Raw genomic sequence first — 19,773 nt, forward strand, 5'->3', positions numbered from 1 at the left:
TCCAAATTTCTGCCAGCCGTCCCCATGAAAATAGCTCTCACAGCCTCAGGAACTGGACAAGTGACATAAGGAGATGAAAACTATTAGGGTCTTCATCCTTTCCTTTTCAATCCTTGCTTCTGCTTATTCTTTGAGACATAGGAAACAATTCTTTATGACATGGAAACACTGTATAAATAAGTGTGCTCTGATGGAATTCTAAATCCATTCCCTTCAATTTCTCATGTATTTCCTGAGCCACAGATCTATGCCAAGGCCCGTGCTAGACACTAATGCAAATAAGTGTGATAGAAGAATGGTTTCCCCCCACTGCTTCTTTGCAATGATGGATGACATTGCCATTATGTAGGCCAATAGTTTCTAATCTATATCCATCTTTATCCTACTATGTCCCACCCCCCAATTGTTTTCTCTCCCTGTTCTGTTAGGTGCTCACCCTCCCGGTGGTCATGCATCCTGGGATAAGTACTCACCCCAGGCTCAGGAAAGGAATCTGAGGTCAAGTCAATTCCTGGTGATTTCTTTTTGCTTGCCACTGTGGATTTGGGCACTGGCAGACTGCCGTTCTGGGGATGGAGAAGGGAGGGAAGTCTACTGGGAAGTGGCGGGGAAAATACTCCTCTGTTATTAAAAAGATACCTGATGAAGAGTCCCTGCTTCTCTGCTTCTTCGTGCTGCCATAGAGGCTGTGATGTCGGTGGCTGCTGCAGTCATTTTGTGACAATGAGGGAAGCCAGCCAAAGAACAAAGTGACCCACTGATTACGGCCAAGAAGAAATTCTTGAGTCCTGAAACTAGCCTATCTGTGGGCTCCTGGTAAAGTAACATAATCAATCTCTTTATTATTTAAGCCACTTTGGCTTTGGTTTCCATAATTTGCAGCCAAAGCATCTTAACAGTGGATAATCCGAAACTCTGTTGTGGAATGTGTTTTTCACACGTCTTGTCATGTAATGCCAGGCATCTCTACAAAAGACATCCCTGGAAAGTCTGAATCTGTGTATGTTGGGTGGGATCTATGATAAGGAGGGTAAGAGGAGGGAGGTCAGATTACAGTGAATCAGATTACAATGAATTATATTATACAATGAATTATATTTAAGTGTTTATAACATGAATATAATATAAATATAAAATAACACTTAAGGGCGCCTGGGTGGCTCAGTCGGTTAAGCATCTGCCTTTGGCTCAGGTCAGAATCTCAGGGTCCGGAGATCGAGCCCAGCGTCGGGCTCCCTGCTCAGCGGGGAGGCTGCTTCTCCCTCTCCCTCTGCCCCTCTCCCCTGCTCATGCTCTCTCTCTCTCTCTCACTCTCTCTTTCTCTCAAATAAATAAAATCTTTAAAAAAATAGATATAAACACAAATATAATCACTTAAAACATCTGAGAGTTATAAAGGTCTGATCGTTAAAAAACACTCTTATTGCAAAATAAAGATAGTGAAGACATTGAAATGAACAGAATGGTATGCTTGATCAACTGCATAGATAATAACTATAAATTTCTCTATCAAATTAATATTAATCTCTTAAATCAAAGGCCAACAAGCTGTTTCTATAAAGGTCTAGATTGTAAATATTTTCAGCTTTGTGGGCCATATCGTCTCTGCCAAAACTATTCCACTCTTCTGCGGTAGCACTAAAACAACCTTAGACAATATAGCCACAAACGAGTGTGGCTGTGTTTTAATACAACATTATTTATAAAAATAGGCAGTGAACTGGATTTGGCCTTTGGGCTATAGTGTGTCCACTCCTATCTTAAGTGAAGACCCCTTAAACAACTTTTTCAGAGCTTTGCATGTGTAACAATTTTACAAATACCCACTAATAGAATTTGCAAATCATCTTGAGGACTCCATTTCAAATGATCTAGAATGCCTGATTGGTTTAAAAGCACTTGGTATTTAATTTCAGTTAATACTTCCTTGCCTTTGTTTCCCCATAGAGAAACAAAGAAAAAAAAAAAAGCAAAAATGGGAGCTCCTATTCATATTTCAGCGATGAGACAGTCTTTGTAATTATCAAGTTTACTTTTTGGCCATGATCCCAACAGAGAGAATAGTGTAGTCTTCCAATCTTTGAAAGGTGCCAGAATATTTCAGAAACTGCAGTGACAAAAGTTTTGTTCAAGATGCCAAGGCCTTGTGCAATAGGAGTTGCCGTTCCAACAAAGATATATAAATATGTGTACATGTGACCAGTAGGGACAAGACCTTGGATAGAAAACTATGGGCTGAGGGCATAAAGGAAGCCATTTATGACTACAAAGGCACAGAGCCTATGGCTTAAAGAACCATCTGCGATCATGCAGGGCTGCCCGCTCAGCAGCAGAACAGAATCATACAGAAGCCTACATGGGAGAACTTGACATGGTCAAAGCCCAGGGGTGGGGGGGTGGAGGAGAGCATCTAAGAAGAAAATTACAGAGGAGCCTGCAGAGAAACGGCTCTGTCATTCTCAGCTTTTGCTGGGCTAGGTAGACGAGACAGCTCGTATCTGTAAGTGTCACCACTGGTAACGTGGATAAATGCCATCCACTGTTTATCTTTTAATATAATTGATGGATCTGTGTTTTCTCTATTGACTGAGTAAGACATCCTGGAAGACGTGGACTACCTTTGTAACCTTCATTAAAGGCTTTTACATCTTGAGAAGCTAAAGTCCCACATATCTACCTCCTCCGGGCTGTACACCTAGCTTGGTATTGAGAGAGAGAGAGAGAGAGAGAGCAGTGAAGCAGCACAAGGAAGCCTCCCAGCCGGCAGTCCACAGTTGGGCTCTAGATAGAGAAGGGACTAGACGCTTAGGCCAAGGGTCAACCTCGGTTCCTTTCTGTGGCCCTAGAGAAACAATGCCCCATCCACCTTCCCAGGGCCCTAAGAGCCACAGCAAGTTTCCACATTGACATTTTTGTTCTTTTCTTCCTGATTGCCTCTTCTCTATTCCATCCGCCTTCCAAGACTGCGTTATTCAAACTGTGGGTCATAAACCCCTAGTGAATCATGAAAGTTTAGTGGATCATGACAAGTGCGTTTTAAAAAAGGATAAAGAGGGGCGCCTGGGTGGCTCAGTCGTTAAGCGTCTGCCTTCGGCTCAGGTCATGGTCCCAGGGTCCTGGGATCGAGTCCCACATCGGGCTCCCTGCTCGGCGGGAGGCCTGCTTCTCCCTCTCCCACTCCCCCTTCTTGTGTTCCCTCTCTCACTGTCAAATAAATAAAATCTTAAAAAAATAAATAAATAAAACCTTTAGGGGCACCTGGGTGGCTCAGTTGGTTAAGCGTCTGCCTTCGGCTCAGGTCAGGATCCCAGGGTCCTGGGATCGAGTCCCGCATCGGGCTCCCTGCTCGGCGGGAGGCCTGCTTCTCCCTCTCCCACTCCCCCTGCTTGTGTTCCTGCTCTCACTCTCTCTCTCTCTGTCAAATAAATAAATAAAATGTTTAAAAAAAAAAAAAGGATAAAGAATCAGAAGAGGACAGGAGAGAATATTAGAGACACTATCAAAGTGTATCTCTGATAAAGATAAGCACCATTTCGTTCGTGCATTTCCTGGACCGAGGTGTAAAATGTATTCCTCACTGTAGATTGTGGACAAAGAGTTTGAAACCCAATGCTCTAAGACAAATCAACATAAATCTGTGGTGCGTTCTCAGAACAGGCTGCAAATAAAATGGATTTCTTCTTTTCTATGCAATAGTGTGGTAAATGGCTTTGATAGAGATATTAGTTGGCAAGAGGTGCCTAGGGAGTTTTGTTTCATTTTGTTTGTTTGTTTGTTTGTTTTCCAACAAAGGAGTAGATTCTGTGGTTGAAGATCACTCTAATGGTTCCAGGTGTGGTGGGCAGAATAGGGGAGAAGCCCTGAATTGAGGGAAGCAGGTGGGGGCCCATGGCTGGCTGTAGTTCAGGTGAGACGTAAGGACGAGCTGAGGGCAGATACGAGACAAAGTGATCTGGTGATGATGACAATGATGATGGTGATGGGGACAGGAAACTTTCACTGAGAGTGTGTATAGTTTCGGGAGATGTTTGAAGCTCACCATGGTTCTTACTTCTTTTAAACCTCACACCAACCCTGTAAGACCATCCGTCAAAGTCGGAAACTGGGCATGGGTGAAGTAATAGGGAAACACTCAGGTCTCAAAATCATTCCTGGGGATCCTGGGGAAAAGAAGAGAAAGGCGTGGACGATGCCCTTTAGAGAGTTAGGGAAGAGGAGAGGAAGGAGCTCCGTTTTAAAGGTGATGTGCATGTGTGCGTGCGTGCATTCATTCACTTCTCGAAGATTCGCTGAGGCGCAGTGGCATCAGGCAGAGAAGTGGGTGGTTTACCTGGCATTCCAGATTCAAAGAGAAATAAGACACAGCCTGACCCTGGGGAAATCACAGTCCTCTGGGAGGCCACAGAAAAGGTGAGCGTGGACACATAAAAGATAGACCTAGCTCGGCAGCTCACCCTATGGAGATATGTGTTGAGGACCTCGAAGCCCAGTGGTCTAACATTATTCTTTGATCAACACCCTAATTGGTGGTGTTGACTTCCTCTCCGCATTTCCCCCCACGGGGGAGTTTGCAGATTTTACCCTGGGTCTCAATTTCATTTTTACTTACACAGAAGGCTTTGACAAATAGTTCTAGCACATCACCTCTCCACCTGGACACCACCAGCAAGAACAACTTAGAAAGCGGATAGTCAGATCTCCCATCCAGGGTTGGTACGTAAACACCCAAGCTCCATTTCCTTGCCCATCAGGTTGCCCTTCTTTTTTTTAAATCAACACTTAAATCACAAACCACATTGAAATCACAAAGACAGCTTGAGTGTTACCCTACCAAAAATACCATTTTCTTGATTTCACTGAGTTGCTTAGTTGGGTTTTACACTGGTGACAATGATGAGGGACCATTTTATTTATTTATTTATTTGTTTGTTTATTTAAGATTTTATTTATTTATTTGACAGAGAGAGAGACAGCAAGAGAGAGAACAGAAGCAGAGGAAGTGGGAGAGGGAGAAGCAGACTCTCCACTGAGCAGGGAGCCCGATGTGGGGCTCGATCCCAGGACCCTGGGATCATGACCTGAGCCGAAGGCAGACACTTAACCCACTGAGCCACCCAGGTGCCCCGGTGAGGGACCACTGTATAAGGAAGGCATACAATAGCAATTTTGAGGCATCGGGGTACTCTTTTATTAGACTACTGTCTACCTTTTCTGAGACCATCAGCAATTCCTCAGCCCATGACACCATTTTCAAAATACATAAACTAAGCCTTTCTCAAATATGGTATCAGAAATTAGTTGAATGATGGGGGGGGAAGAGCACTAAAGAAAACATGCATATGCATTTCTGTCTTCTGGAACAACCATTCGGCTTTAAATACTTAGTTTACAATATAACGAGGTGAAGCCATAATGCCCGCAGTAACTTGCTTTCCTGACTGTGGCAGAAATCAGTCACTTCCTTTTGTCTTACCTTAGACAGCAAAGTTTTCCTGTTAGGGCCCAGAGAGTAAGCACTTGAGCCTGTGAGACATAGGGGCTGTCACTACTCAAGTCTGCCTTGGCAGCCCGAAAGAACCAGAAACAATCTGCACATGAAAGAGCATAGCAGCGTTCCAGTAAGACTTTCGGTACAGAAACAGATGGGGAGCCGGGTGTGACCAGCAGGCCAGTTGCTAACCCCTGCCTTAGACCATTTGTATTAAAATGCTACCAAATCCATGCTACCCGAGCCTAACCCACTATCTGATAGATAAATAGTACTCTGTTGATGTGTTGTGAATAAATGAAAAGTTCACACAGGCCTGAGGTGTTGTTGAATTTCTTGACCCCGCTCCCCGCATTTGTTTTCCTGGTTCTGCTGTTCAGGATTGGGCCATTTACAGACTAGAAAGTCTGATTCCAAAGCCTATGCCGAGAGCAGCCTTTGACCAGGAGGAAACATTCCATGGTTGTCTCCATGGGGCAAGCTCAGGCTCACAGGGAAAAGTCACAGAGAGGGGCGCCTGGGTGGCTCAGTCGTTAAGCGTCTGCCTTTGGCTCAGGTCATGATCCCAGGGTCCTGGAATCGAGCCCCGCATCGGGCTCCTTGCTCAGCGAGAAGCCTGCTTCTCCCTCTCGCACTCCCCCTGCTTGTGTTCCCTCTCTCGCTGTGTCTCTCTGTCAAATAAATAAATAAAATCTTTAAAAAGAAAAGAAAAGAAAAGAAAAGTCACAGAGAGGATCCCTCCCACCGAAAGGCCTCCTGATCTCTACCACCAAAGATTTCTCTAGGTTCTGTACAGCATCTTCAAAAGTCCCTTTTTGAAACAGCTTAAGTTTAGAAGGGATAGCAAATTAAGCTCATCAGTCATTTTATAAGGTTTATGTAGATATTGTCAGTTTTGAGTTTGGGTTGTCTTCTGGCTGAATGGGTCTCGGGGAGGGAGGAGCCACAAGACTCGAGAAGCCTAGGGTCCCGAATAATTGCACGCAGTGCAGTCCCCTCTCCCGGCCCCCACGGCCACCCTGCATGGGATACATGCCTCAGTAAGAAACTTTTGTCCCGCAGGACTGTTGAATCTCAGATCTGTACCTCTGAAACAAATAATGCAATATATGTTAAGAAAAAAAAAAAAAAGAAGAAGAAGAAGAAGGTAGCGGGAGGGGAAGAATGAGGCGGGGGAAATCGGAGGGGTGGACGAACCATGAGAGATGATGGACTCTGAAAAACAAACTGAGGGTCCTAGAGGGGAGGGGGTGGGAGGATGGGTTAGCCTGGTGATGGGTACTGAGGAGGGCACATTCTGCATAGAGCACTGGGTGTTATGCACAAACAATGAATCATGGAACACTACATCAAAAACTAATGATGTAAAAGGAATGAGATCTTGCCATTTGCAACGACGTGGATGGAACTGGAGGGTATTATGTTCAGTGAAATAAGTTAAACAGAGAAAGGCATGTATCATATGATCTCACTGATATGAGGAATTCTTAATCGCAGGAAACAAACTGAGGGTTGCTGGGGTGGGGGGTGGGGTGGGAGGGATGGGGTGACTGGGTGATAGACACTGGGGAGGGTATGTGCTCTGGTAAGCGCTGTGAATTGTGCAAGACTGTTGAATCTCAGATCTGTACCTCTGAAACAAATAATGCAATATTTGTTAAGAAAAAAAAAAGAAGAAGAAGAAGGTAGCGGGAGGGGAAGAATGAAGCGGAGGAAATCGGAGGGGTAGACGAACCATGAGAGACGATGGACTCTGAAACACAAACAGGGTTCTAGAGGGGAGGGGGGTGGGAGGATGGGTTAGCCTGGTGGTGGGTATTGAGGAGGGCACGTTCTGCATGGAGCACTGGGTGTTGTGCACAAACAATGAATCATGGAACACTTCATCTAAAACTAATGATGTAATGTATGGGGATTAACATAAGAATAAAAAAAAGAAATAAAAAAAAAAAAGAAACTTTTGTCGTGTTAAGGCGCTGAGGGGTTAGCCTACCTCAGCTAACACAAGTGTGTATCTGTGAGATACATTCTTAAAAGTAATATTGCTGAGCCATTTAAAAGTTAGGTGTTGCCCAATTGCCTTGTGAGTTAGTGCAACAGCGAAACTCCTACCAATAGTACGAGAGTGTCTGTTTTCCCAGCAAGTACATTACCCCACTTTTGGAGCTGTTCCAATCTGAGAGGGAAAAAAACCTTCCTTGGTGTTTAGCTTGCATTTCTTTTAACACATAGGAGGGTGAGCACCTTTTCAAATATTTGTCAGGCATTGGTATTTCTTTTTCTGTGTGCTTCCTGTAATTTGCCTATATTTTAATTATTTTTCTTTTCCAGATTAATTTGTAATAAAGCTTTATATAGTAGTTAGCCTTTAGCTGGTCAGATGTGCTGTAAATTCCTATTTATTTATTTGTTTGCCACACAGATGATTCTATCTTTTGTTCTTTAACGTAGTGAAACGTGTCATTCGCTTCATGTTTTCTGGGTAATGCCTTCCGCAATGTAAAAACATATAAATATCCAGCTATGGTTTGTTTTGGTGCACTTAACAGTTTCATTAAAAACATCCTCAAATATTTCTTCCACATCAACTTATTTTGATGTAAGGACTAAGGTCAGAGTCCAACCTTTTCTCTTCAATGGTTGTCTCATTGTCACTAAGACTTAATAATAATCCATCATTTTCCCCTTGACCAAAAAGAAAAAAAGAGCCATATTTACCATGTCGTAAGTTCCTGTATTTTTGTTCATTTCTGAACTCTGTTGTCTTCTATTGTACTGCTTCACAAATACTCTTTTAATTGCTTTCGTTGTATGACATTTTACTGAATGGATAGGGATACTCTCCACTTGACCTCTTTCTCAAATTTCCCCTGCCTACTCTTACATAGTTATTTGTCTAGATGATGTTTAGAGCAATTTAGTGATAATACAAAAACAAATTGTTTTGGTGTGGTTTTTGGAATCACATTCAGTTTATAGCTCACTAATGACATAATTGACATCTTTATATTACTGATTCTTCTTATTCAAGAAAACTACAGATTTCTGTATTTATTTCTAACTTCTCTTATCCAACTGAGATCCCACGGTCTGGGGTTATCATCACTCCCGTGGACACTGTATTAATTAGTTTCCTACCACTTCTGTAACCAACGACCACAAACTTAGTGGCTTAAACGACTCAAATTTATCATCTGACATTTCTGGAGGTCAGAAGTCTGAAACAGGTCTCGCTGGGCTAAAACCAAGGCGCCAGCAGGATTGTATCCTTTCCAGGGAGAATCCGTTTCCTCGCTCTGACTGTTCCTCCATAGTCCTGGCTCTCTCAGACTCAGCTGTAGCCTGGGAAAGTTTCTCTGCTTTTCAATAACCATGTGCTTGGCTCCGGCCATCCCAGATAAACCAGGATCATCTTGCTATCTCAAGGACCTTGACCGATCACATCTGCAAAGATTTGGGAGCGGGTGAGGAAACAGTCGCAGGACGTGGCCGTCTTCGGGAGTGCATTATTCTGCCTACCACTGATGTCCTCTCAACAGTCTTGTCCCTCTCTACCATCACTGAACTTGCCTAGAAAATCCTAACTCTGGGGAGAGGAGATTGGATTCACTAGGGCTGGGAAGTTTAAAGCGCGACGTGGTTATGTTTCGCTGTAGCCATGTTTAGCTGCCAGGATGTTTATTTTGCAATTTAAATTCCCAGCTACTAGCCTCAAATGGACCTTTCGGGCCACATTGCAATCCTGCAACACTGCTGGTCCATTGGCTCCCCTCTCGTCCGCTCCTCTCCTCTTTCCTCCAGCCTCCAGGACCTCCTCGCCATCCTCACTCCTAGCAGATGACATTGCTTCCTAGCTCGCTGACAGCGGAGAGGCAGTCTGGAGCAAAATCCCACGTGCTTGCCCACTGTCTTCTAATCTGTCTGCACCTGCGCCCGTATCACCCATGTCCACCTATCGTTATAGGTCGGGAGGTCAGAGTCTGCTGGTGCTCTGGACCCCACCCCTGCAGTCACTCTTGGAAGTCACCTCAGTCACTTCCCCACCATCCACTCCTCGATTCTTCCCTTTCTATGGGGAACCCCAGCAGCCCATGAATATGTCAGGCCATCATTCATCTGAGCCCTGGAAGCACCAGTCTCTCGGAGGAAGAGGGTCTCCAAACCGATACCCATAAACAAATGCCTACAATCCTTCTAGAGCGACAAAGAACAAAAGTGTGAGCTTGAGTATGTTTTCATTTTCATCATACCCACTGTCTCATTAGGCTTGCTATCATTTCTTTAGGTTCTAGGCCGTGGCCACTGTATTGCTTTTTCCTGAATAAATTATCCACACAGTGAATCTGACCCTGTTTAGAACCTCCACTTAGGGGTTCACATGCAACCAAATGGCCACCCTCGGACCAAAGCTGCCATCACGACACTCGGCGCTGGCCCTGTATTTGAAGGACCTCGGTTGATGTCTATAATCATCTGCCCCAAAGAAGAGCTTCAGAACTCTTGGGTGATTGATGTCTGTTTCTCTCCACCCAGCCACACGATTCCTTCTCTCCTCCATAAATAAGAAATCATTTGTAAATCATTAGTTCCTATTTTGATAGAAAATATCAAAATAACTCCTATAGCTCAAACGTCTTTGAACATCTTGATAGAGCAAATATTACCCTGAATATGCTAGGAACCACACAGTCTCAGTAACAACTAATGGAGACAGAGCTTCCAGCAGATCATTTTTATAAAACTGTTTGGTAAAGGTTATTTATTTAGTGGACTCTTTAAAAAGCAGGAACAAAGAGAAACATCAAATTAACTGGATTAAAAAACAAAGCTACAAAGAATGTTTGTTCCCTCGTATCTTATCTGATGTGCATCCAGTCTGGGTTTCATAGAACTTTTTAGAGTCATCATTCCCTTCACTACAAATTGGGTTTCCCGACAACATTTCTGTTCTGTTCAGAAACTGAAAGAACAACAAATCACCTTTGTGCTACACACTTTCACAAAGTATAAAGTACCCTTACAGAAGACGGTAAACATTCAAAAACACAATTTCATAGATTACAAGATTTCAAATACATGCGTCTTATCTTTACCAGAGTCAGGACCTGTATTTGTGAAAACTTCAGACCCTCAGGCCTGAATGGCTCCAGGGTCATGGTGGTGAACCTCAGCATAGACATGCCAGGTGAAAGATGATAAAAAAGAGTTAACATGAGTATCATCCCTGATTCTGGGTTAGCAGAAGGTCAAGTGACACGTTTTAATAGATTGCAAAAGCATTCTTTTCAACGGATTATTTTGAAATCCTGTTGAAATAGATACGGTTTTAGTTCGAGCTTGAAGTTGACCTTTCCAAAAGTCCTTTTTAATTGATTGTTCTGAAGTTATGTAGACTAGCGAGATACACATGGCTTTCCCTTTCAATAACTCAAGCTGACCTTCCCTTTGAATAAACATATTGGTTGACACATCAACTGTCCCCCTTGAACATGTCTTTCAAAGTGGACATTAATGCCAGCCAACAACCAAGAAGCTGTCGCTTCCTTCCTGTGTTGATGTCAGGTGTGAGATGAGTCTGCAGCTTGTGGCTTTGGCAAAACAGACGTTTGAGTCACAGCGTTCCCTGGCGGAACGGCGCACATGGCCTTACCTTTGGGAATGGTGATGGGACAGCTCAGGTCACAGTCCTGCTGCAACTGATAAAAAGCCACTTCCTGCAGCCGGGCTCGCTCCAGCTCTGAGAGACTCTGGATGGGGACGGATCTCAGCCGCACACTGCGGCCAGACATGCTGTTCCAGGTGAAATCACCCTGCAGAACAAGGAGAACACATCAGGAGTTACAGAGCTCATCTATGTCTCACAAAGCTCATCCTTCCTCTTAGTCAGTCACAGACTCAAGCAAACTTCCTCTTTGGGCTCCAAAGTTGTCTATCCATCGCTCAAATCAAATCTACTCTCAGCTAACCGTGAATTTTCTCAGTCCGTTGCAAACATCCAAATCTCTAGTATCTGCCGGATCACTTGATCTCATATAATGATTCACACAGAGGCCAAAGAAAGCTATGGGAAAGACATTGTGAGGGTCCTACTGCCTCTCTTCTCTGGGAACGCATGGGAACTTTTTGGTTATGTATCTCAGTCACAGGAAAAATTGCTGCCAGCAATTTTTCGTCATGCACACTGGATCCAGGAGGGCAAACGTATGGCCAGCCTACTGGGTGCCGGCGACAGTGCCGGGTCGCACCAACAACCTTATGAGGCCGTTACCATTTCTGACCCTATCTTACACAGTTCACCCTTGAATGACACGGGTTTGGACTACACAAGTCTGCTCACTTGTACTTGGATATTTTTGGATAAATACTGTACAGTACTGTAAATGTATTTGCTCTTCCTTATGTATTTCTTTTTTAAAAAAAGATTTTATTTATTTCAGAGACAGAGACAGAATGCAAGCATGCACGGATGGGCGGAGGGGCTGAGGGAGAAGCAGACTCCCCACTGAGCAGGGAGCCCGATGAGGGGCTCGATCCCAGGTCCCTGGGATCATGACCTGAGCTGAAGGCAGACGCTTAACCGACTGAGCCACCCAGGCGCCCCCCTTACGATTTTCTTAATCACATCTTCTTTTCTCTAGCTTACTTTATTGTAAGAATACAGTCTATAATACATACAATATACAGTAAATTTATGTTATTGGTAAGACTTCCAGTCAAGTAGCCTATTAGTAGTTAAGTTTTGGGGGAGTCAAAAATTAAACACAGATTTTTGACTGCATGGGGGTGTTGATGCCCCAGCTCCCACAATGCTCAAGGGTAAACTGCATAGTATTTAATAATACAGTATACTATATAATAATACAATCTAGTATATTTACAATATATAACATATTATTATTAGATATAATACATACTTATGATACATGATTATAATCCATGTGTATGATACGTTACAGTAATATTATAGTAACATTCAGTATATGTAAATAAATTATAATACAATGCAGATGAAATTGAGGCTTGCAGAAGTTAAGTAATTCTCCCCAAATCGTAGAACTTAACAAGATTTGGAACCAACCAGAACTCAAGCTAAAAACTTGTGCCCTCAACTCTCTGCTAAATTGTGTAACCGCTAAGCTTCTATTTACAGCATTCTGAGCTATTTTGATCATGAGAGGTACAGAGATATGATCAATAAGAACTATGTATAATTGCAGAGACATCTGATGTTCAAATCCTCCACATCAAAGAATCAAAGGCAAGACTCCCCCAAACCTGAGTATGTTCATGTGCACACGTACATCCAGAGGGTGAAGAGCTCTATCCTCCCTGCAGACGGCGAGAATGTGATGCCCCAAGAAATAAGACCTCAGGATCTTCTGAAGCCCAATGTTCCCTAACTGAGGAGGACTTCCTGTGACCCACAGATGTTGGCCACCGCCCAAGAGCTTTGAAACATCAAAAAAAGTGCCTTGACCATCAAAAAAAGTTCCAGGAGGAAGGAGCGGTGCTGGCCCCCATGGGCAGTACCCGGGAGCTGCTGTGCATCTGAGGAACCCTTAAGGAACCCCCTAAGACTTCACCATCCTCACAGCTCACCTCACAAAAGAGAGACAAGAAAGACTGGCCCCAGCAGCTCTTAAAGCACCTGCGTTCCCTCGTGGTAGCAAATTCCTGCCAAAATGTTCATTCCGAGAGTAAATGGCACCCTGTTAATTCTTGGATATTTTTCCCCTTTGATGTGGGGTTGCGTGTATTTATTCATCCATTTAACGGATGGAGATGTTATGCTCTAGCAGGGGCAGACAATCACCAGGGTAAGTAAAGGGTATAGTGTGTTAAATATGGTAATGGCTAGGGATGGACCAAAAAGCAGGGAAGGGGTCGGCAGTGTGAGGACAGGACACGATTTATGTTTCGGAGACAGCGGCCAGGAAAGGCCTCACAGGGAAGGCCACGTCTGGAAAGGAGTTAAAGGAAGTGAGGGCTTTTTGTTTGTCTTCACAAGTATGAGTCTGTATCCAGTGGATCATGGTGAGAACTAGCAGGAGCCCAGGCGGGGTTGGGGAGCACGATGTGGGGGACAATCTGGGCAGGGGAGTGAGTGAGCAAATCTAGGCAAAGTGGGTGACTGCTGTCACATCTGGTGAACTGAAAAGAATTCTTCCAGGCCCAGTATATTTTGCATTTTTTTCTTTCTTTTTTCTGTTTTTGGTATAATCGGAGGAAGCCCAAGTTTAGACAGGAGTTGGGGACTCACGCCTTGGGTGTACCTCTCACTCACACCCTTTAGGCTTAGGGTACCACAAGGTACAGTATCAGTGAATTGCATTTTTTCCTCCCAAACGGAAGTTCCAGATGAGTCGGTGACTTTTAAATATGAAGTTTAGGTATCTAGGAAAGCCCACTGCTATTTGAAGTGTCAAAATAGAATTACATGCCTATTCATTAAAAAAGCATTTAAGAGTGAGACCTCCAATTGGCTCAATTATCTATAGCAGGGGTTGACTATCTTTTTCTGTAAAAGGCCAGACAGTAAATATTTCAGGCTTTGTAGGCCATGTGGTCTCTGTCAAAACTACTCAAATCTGTCTTTGTGGCAGAAAGCAGCCATAGACAACTCATAAATGAATGAGTGTGGCTGTGTTCCAGTAAAACTTCATTTATAAGAACAGGTGGAAGGCTGGGTTTGTCCAGGGGCTGTGGCTGGCCAACCTCTGAACCATAGCTTATGACTGAAATAAACCAATCCCTATAAGATACATTTTATTTTTATTTGCTATGTCCTCCTGGTTAATTATTTTTTTAAAAATTTAATGAGCACCTATTACATGCTGAGAACACTACTAGGCTTGGGATTATCAAAGTGACATCACAGTCCTTGTCCTTAAGGAGTTAAACTTTAATAAGGAAAAAGCACAAACAATCCATCAAACATAGAGATTGTGATACTGGAAGTCAGTACCAGATGCAACGGGGTGTCTAGGAGAAAAGGTTCGGACATCTGTCTGGGGGATCAAGGAAAGCTTTCTCGAGAAGGTGGTGTTTCAGTGGAGACTGGAAGGTTGAATAAGAGGAGTGAAGGTTTGTCCAGTAGAAATGCAACATTGGAAAAAACAGTGGGTGCCAAGGCAAACTAATTTGAGAAAATGAGCTCATTTGGGGAAATTACAGGGTTGGAGGGAGGGAAATAGCGGGAGGTGAAGCCACGCAGAAGTCAAGGCCAGATCCTGGAGGGCTTTTTCTGCGGGCATTGCAAAGTAGATTGGACTTTACTCAGTAGGTGATGACTAGACATTAAGGAACCTTGAGTGCGAGTGGAGCCTGGTCAGATCTACATACGGGAAAGAGGACTGGAAACAAATTTTGAAAGAAATTGAGGGAGGGAGCACATCAAGCATGTAGAGATCAGCAAAGATGCCGAGTTAGGTTTGCTGCTGAGTCAAATTTGAATAAGTAGAGAGTAACACTCTCTAAGTCTCTAAGAGAGACACCTAGAACCACATACTACTCTTCTGTGATTTTTTTCAACCATTTAAAACCATTCTTAGCTTGGTGGTACAAAAAACAGCCAGCAAGCTGGATTTGGCCCACTGACTAGAGTTTGCCGATCCCTGATACAAAGAGATTAAGATCTTTTTTTTTTTTTTTTTTTTAAGATTTTACTTATTTATTTGACAGAGAGAGACGCGGCAAGAGAGGGAACAAAAGCAGGGGGAGGGGGAGAGGGAGAAGCAGGCTTCCTGCCGAGCAGGGAGCCTGATGTGGGGCTCGATCCCAGAGCCCTGGGATCATGACCTGAGCCAAAGGCAGACACCTAACAACTGAGCCACCCAGGCGCCCCGATCTATTTGTTTTTTAATGGCATCTTCTCTGTTTTCACATGGTCTTCTCTCAGTACATGTCTGTGTCCTAACTCCTCTGCTTATTTTTTTTTAAGATTTTATTTATTTATTTGAGACACAGAGAGAGAGAGAACGCACGCGCACATGCACGAGCAGGGGTGGTGGGGGGAGGGAGAAGCAGGCTCCCCGCTGAGCAGGGGAGCTTGATTCCAGGACTCCAGGATCATGACCTGAGTGGAAGGCAGACGCTCAGCCAACTGAGCCACCCAGGCGCCCCGATAAGGCTCTTTTAATATCCTGCACATATTTATTTAGCATCTACTACCATGTACCAGAGACCCTGTCCCAGGACCCTGCATCATGAGCTATATATATGGGCTAGATTCAGGAGGGCAAGAAACTCACCTGGTTTACTCACCTTGATGTTCCCAGTATTCAAGACAGTACCTGGCACTTAACTGTCAACTGAATAAATACCTGTCAATCTATGGACTAAACGAATCAGGTGCATCACAAGTTTAATAAGAAATTGGAAATGAACCACCCGTGTAATGTTTTATCTATGTGGGAGATGTCTTGTGGATTTGAATAAACTGCTAAGAAACAGTCTTTTGGGTTCCATGCTGGGCGTGGAGCCTGCTTAAGATTTGCCCTCTCCCCCTCTCTCTCTCTCTCTTATTTAAATTCAATTAATTAACATATGATGTACTCTCTCTCTCTTAAAAAAAAAAAAGAGAAACAGTCTTTTGAAACAGAGCCTGTTGATGAGCCAAAAAATGCCAGTATATGAAGGCAGAATATAAACATAATATCAGACCCGCAGAATAATGAATCCATAACACCCACGCTCACCCATCAGACCTCTCAGGAGCAGGAAGACATGAACACAAAGGTCGATATTGCCCCATGATCCTCATGACAAGCAGCCAGAAGAGTGCCAAAGCCCACCAGCCCAGCCTAGAATGTGCGTCTGGCTTTTCCTCAACCCTCAAATTGCATTCCAGGCCAGCATGTTTCTTTGGTGACTGTTCATCTCATAAATGGATGACTCATTTTAAGGCTCTCTAGCTCTAGTCTTTCGAGTGGTTGCCATAGGATTTTTCTTTCAAGGTTGAGAGTGGATGATTTCAAATTTGTTTCAATATCATAAATGTAAGTGAAGTTGAAACTACCAAATGTTTCTGGATAAACTAAAGGCCTTGACAATTGTAAAAATATTCTTTAAATCTGGGGTACTATTGGACAGCATTAACAAAGGGTAACAATATGATACAAAAAAGATAATAGCACAGTGGTTTTTGAGGGTGATTTTCGCCCCCTCAGGGGACTGCTGGCAATGTCTGGAAACATTTTTGGCTGTCGGAAGTCTGGGGAGGGCTTTGCTACTGGCATCTAGTGGGTAAAGGTCAGGGATCTGTTCAACATCCTACAACACACAAGACAGCCCCCCACAATAAGGAAATGTCTGGCCCAAAAGGTTCATAGTCCAGAGGCTGAGAAACCCTGGCATAGCATACGTTAGGTCTGCTGTTAGGCCCAGATTACATAGAATCTCCTTAAAATGATGGTGTCAGGTGCTATTAACAACCATTGATGAGTTTGGTTTAACATTAAATGCATGCACTATGTATTCTTAAGTATATGGTACATTATTCTGTATATTATACATGTATTACTCTGTGTATTATGTAAATAAACAGAATTATGGAAGTTATTTAAAACTAGCATTAAGAAGCACAAACAGCACAAACCAATTTAAGAGGAACAAACAAACCAAAGAAAGGTCTCGATACAACAGAATCTTGATCAACTGGAGAACAGTTCACCAAAAGCATTAACTAAAGAGTCTTCCTTCCCACCAGAAGTATACGTCTCCACATTTCGAAAAAAAAAAGAAGCAAAAGACAAACTGCAAAACCAACAATCTAATATCTGTGATTTATTCAGAAAGGTCATTCTTTTGAGTTAAATTGCATCTTTACAAACAGAATTGATTTTCCCATGAAATAAAATCGATTGAAATAATTTTGGTTTTGGTCTATACCACATTGTTTTCTTATGTCCTTGAGACTAGTCTCTAATTGTGGCATTTCTTTAACCTCATCCAACTGTAAACTTCCCAAGGCCAAGGGAGCCAACAAGGAGTGATGCAGGGCTGCTCAAAATATGGCCCGCAGACCCAGGGCAGTGGAATTACCTGGACAGATGATTCTTGTTAAACATGCAGGTTTCTGGGCTCTAAGGCAGGTTTAGGGAATTAGGGTCACAAGGAACGGGGCTCGAGTGCCTTCATCATAAGCCAGCATCCCCAGATGATTCTTAGTTTTGCACAATGAAGGTTGAGACCCACTGGTACGGTGGTGAAGACTTGGGTTCAGATGGAAATGAGCTCTTTGGCAAGATGCGGAACATCCCTGAGCCTCAGTGCCCTCATCAATAAGATGGAGCAAAGAACAAGACCACTCGCGGGTTTGCAGTGATCATATGAAACAATGCAAGGCAATTTCTTGGAGAGGGCTTATTAGCTCCCAGCAAGCCCTGAATACGTGGTAATTAAAGTTATAATATTAATCATCATTACTCTACATTTGCATCCCCCTTTTAAACCTGGCAGGTTTAGGGACACCAAAAACTCTTAAGAAATGTGCACTGAATTCATGAATAAATGCGTCCACTGTGTGTTAGATGCCTTTTCTAGGTGTTTACAAGCTAGCCAGCAGGAATGTGGCTTCACATGGGTGAGGAGCAGAAGAAAAGACCAGATCAGTAAGTTAAGGCCCGAAAAATGGCACGCCATTTAGGTAAACCATACCAGGGGCTAAATTTCTTTTTAACCGTTTTCTACTGTTTGCACAACCAAGGTTCCCAGATAATCACAATGTGTTGCTGAAGCATGGCATAAGTTTAAACACCAGGCTCGCAACCAACATTTCTGAAAAGGGCTGCCTAGTTCTTTATAACTCCAAAGTGAGCACAGCACCAGTGACAAGGAACTCCCTTCTTCATGAGCTTCTGCCAAAGCCAACCGTATGTGCGTAGCTGTCACACCCCTGTTTGGACTCTTAAAAGAAGTTATTTCTTGAGGGACTCAACAGAAGAACATTCGCTAATTTTTCTTCTCTTGATTTGTCATCCACTCCTTCTCAAAAGATCTTTAAGAAAATTTAACACCTCGGGGCGCCTGGGTGGCTCAGTCGTTAAGCGTCTGCCTTCGGCTCAGGTCATGATCCCGGGGTCCTGGGATCGAGCCCCGCATCGGGCTCCCTGCTCGGCGGGAAGCCTGCTTCTCCCTCTCCCACTCCCCCTGCTTGTGTTCCCTCTCTCGCTGTCTCTCTCTCTGTCAAATAAATAAATAAAATCTTAAAAAAAAAAAAAGAAAATTGAACACCTCTGCTACATCGGACATAATTTTTATGCTTTATTAATCTATTCTAGTCTGTTTTTTTTTTAAAGAAGGAATTTTAGAAAATTCTGAACAGTTGGTAGGTACAGCAGTCCATTTTTACCAGCTAGGCTGCTGGGGCTTAAATTCCACTTCTGCCACCTTCCCACCTTGTGGCTTTTAGGAAGCTATTTTCCCTCCTATGCTTTGTTTTCCTAATCCATGACATAGGGATGATGACCAGCCAGGGGTTGGCAAGCAAGTGCCTGGGAACCAAATCCTGCCGACTGATTGCTTTTGTAAATAAAGGTTTATCGGAACACAGCCACACTCATTCACTTAGGTATTGTTTACTGCTGCTTTCACTGGCCTGCAAAGCTGAAAATATTTACTATCTGGCCCTTCACAGAGAAAGTCTGCTGACCCCTGGACCAGACTAAAAGTAAAGGCACATCTATGATTAGGATTTGTCTTTAGGATCAACATCTTCCTCCTCTCCTAAGATTTTCTCTAGGCAACATCCCAAAGAGCCTGCAAAGAAATCACACAACATAGTAAGCATTGGGGATATTGGAAAGTATGTAAAAGTTGGGGTGATATAAAAGTGGTTATCTGCACATGGCCTGTTCACCGAAATTATTGATAAACCAAAGAAGTAGAAATGAACATTGTCGGGCGCCTGGGTGGCTCAGTTGGTTGGGCGACTGCCTTCGGCTCAGGTCATGATCCTGGAGTCCCGGGATCGGGTCCCGCATCGGGCTCCCTGCTCAGCGGGGAGTCTGCTTCTCCCTCTGACCCTCCTCCCTCTCATGCTCTCTGTCTCTCATTCTCTCTCTCTCTCAAATAAATAAAAAAGGGCGCCTGGGTGGCTCAGTTGGTTGGGCGACTGCCTTCGGCTCAGGTCATGATCCTGGAGTCCCGGGATCGAGTCCCGCATCGGGCTCCCTGCTCGGCAGGGAGTCTGCTTCTCCCTCTGACCCTCCCCCCCCCATGCTTTATCTCATTCTCTCTCTCTCAAATAAATAAATAAAATCTTTTAAAAAAAAAGAAATGAACAT

At 43.6% G+C, this 19,773-nt stretch overlaps 1 protein-coding gene across 9 annotated transcripts in view; it reads right to left on the reverse strand.

Annotated features, from left to right (window-relative positions):
* Positions 1-19,773, reverse strand: part of ARHGAP6 (Rho GTPase activating protein 6) — a 474,622-nt gene that overhangs the window by 64,527 nt on the left and 390,322 nt on the right. For 8 of the 9 annotated variants that reach the window (XM_064573729.1, XM_045874487.3, XM_045874492.3 and 5 more), the window contains exon 2: positions 11,139-11,298. In XM_064573729.1, coding sequence (XP_064429799.1) covers positions 11,139-11,298 — 160 coding nt within the window. Of the gene's footprint in view, positions 1-11,138; positions 11,299-16,185; positions 16,282-19,773 lie in introns of those variants that run through there. The other variant, XM_064573732.1, reaches the window with a different exon arrangement.

This window comes from Mirounga angustirostris, unplaced genomic scaffold (assembly GCF_029215605.1).
Source record: "Mirounga angustirostris isolate CCGP_5_RB_7025 unplaced genomic scaffold, mMirAng1.0.hap1 SCAF_11, whole genome shotgun sequence".
Taxonomy (NCBI): Eukaryota; Metazoa; Chordata; class Mammalia; order Carnivora; family Phocidae; genus Mirounga; species Mirounga angustirostris.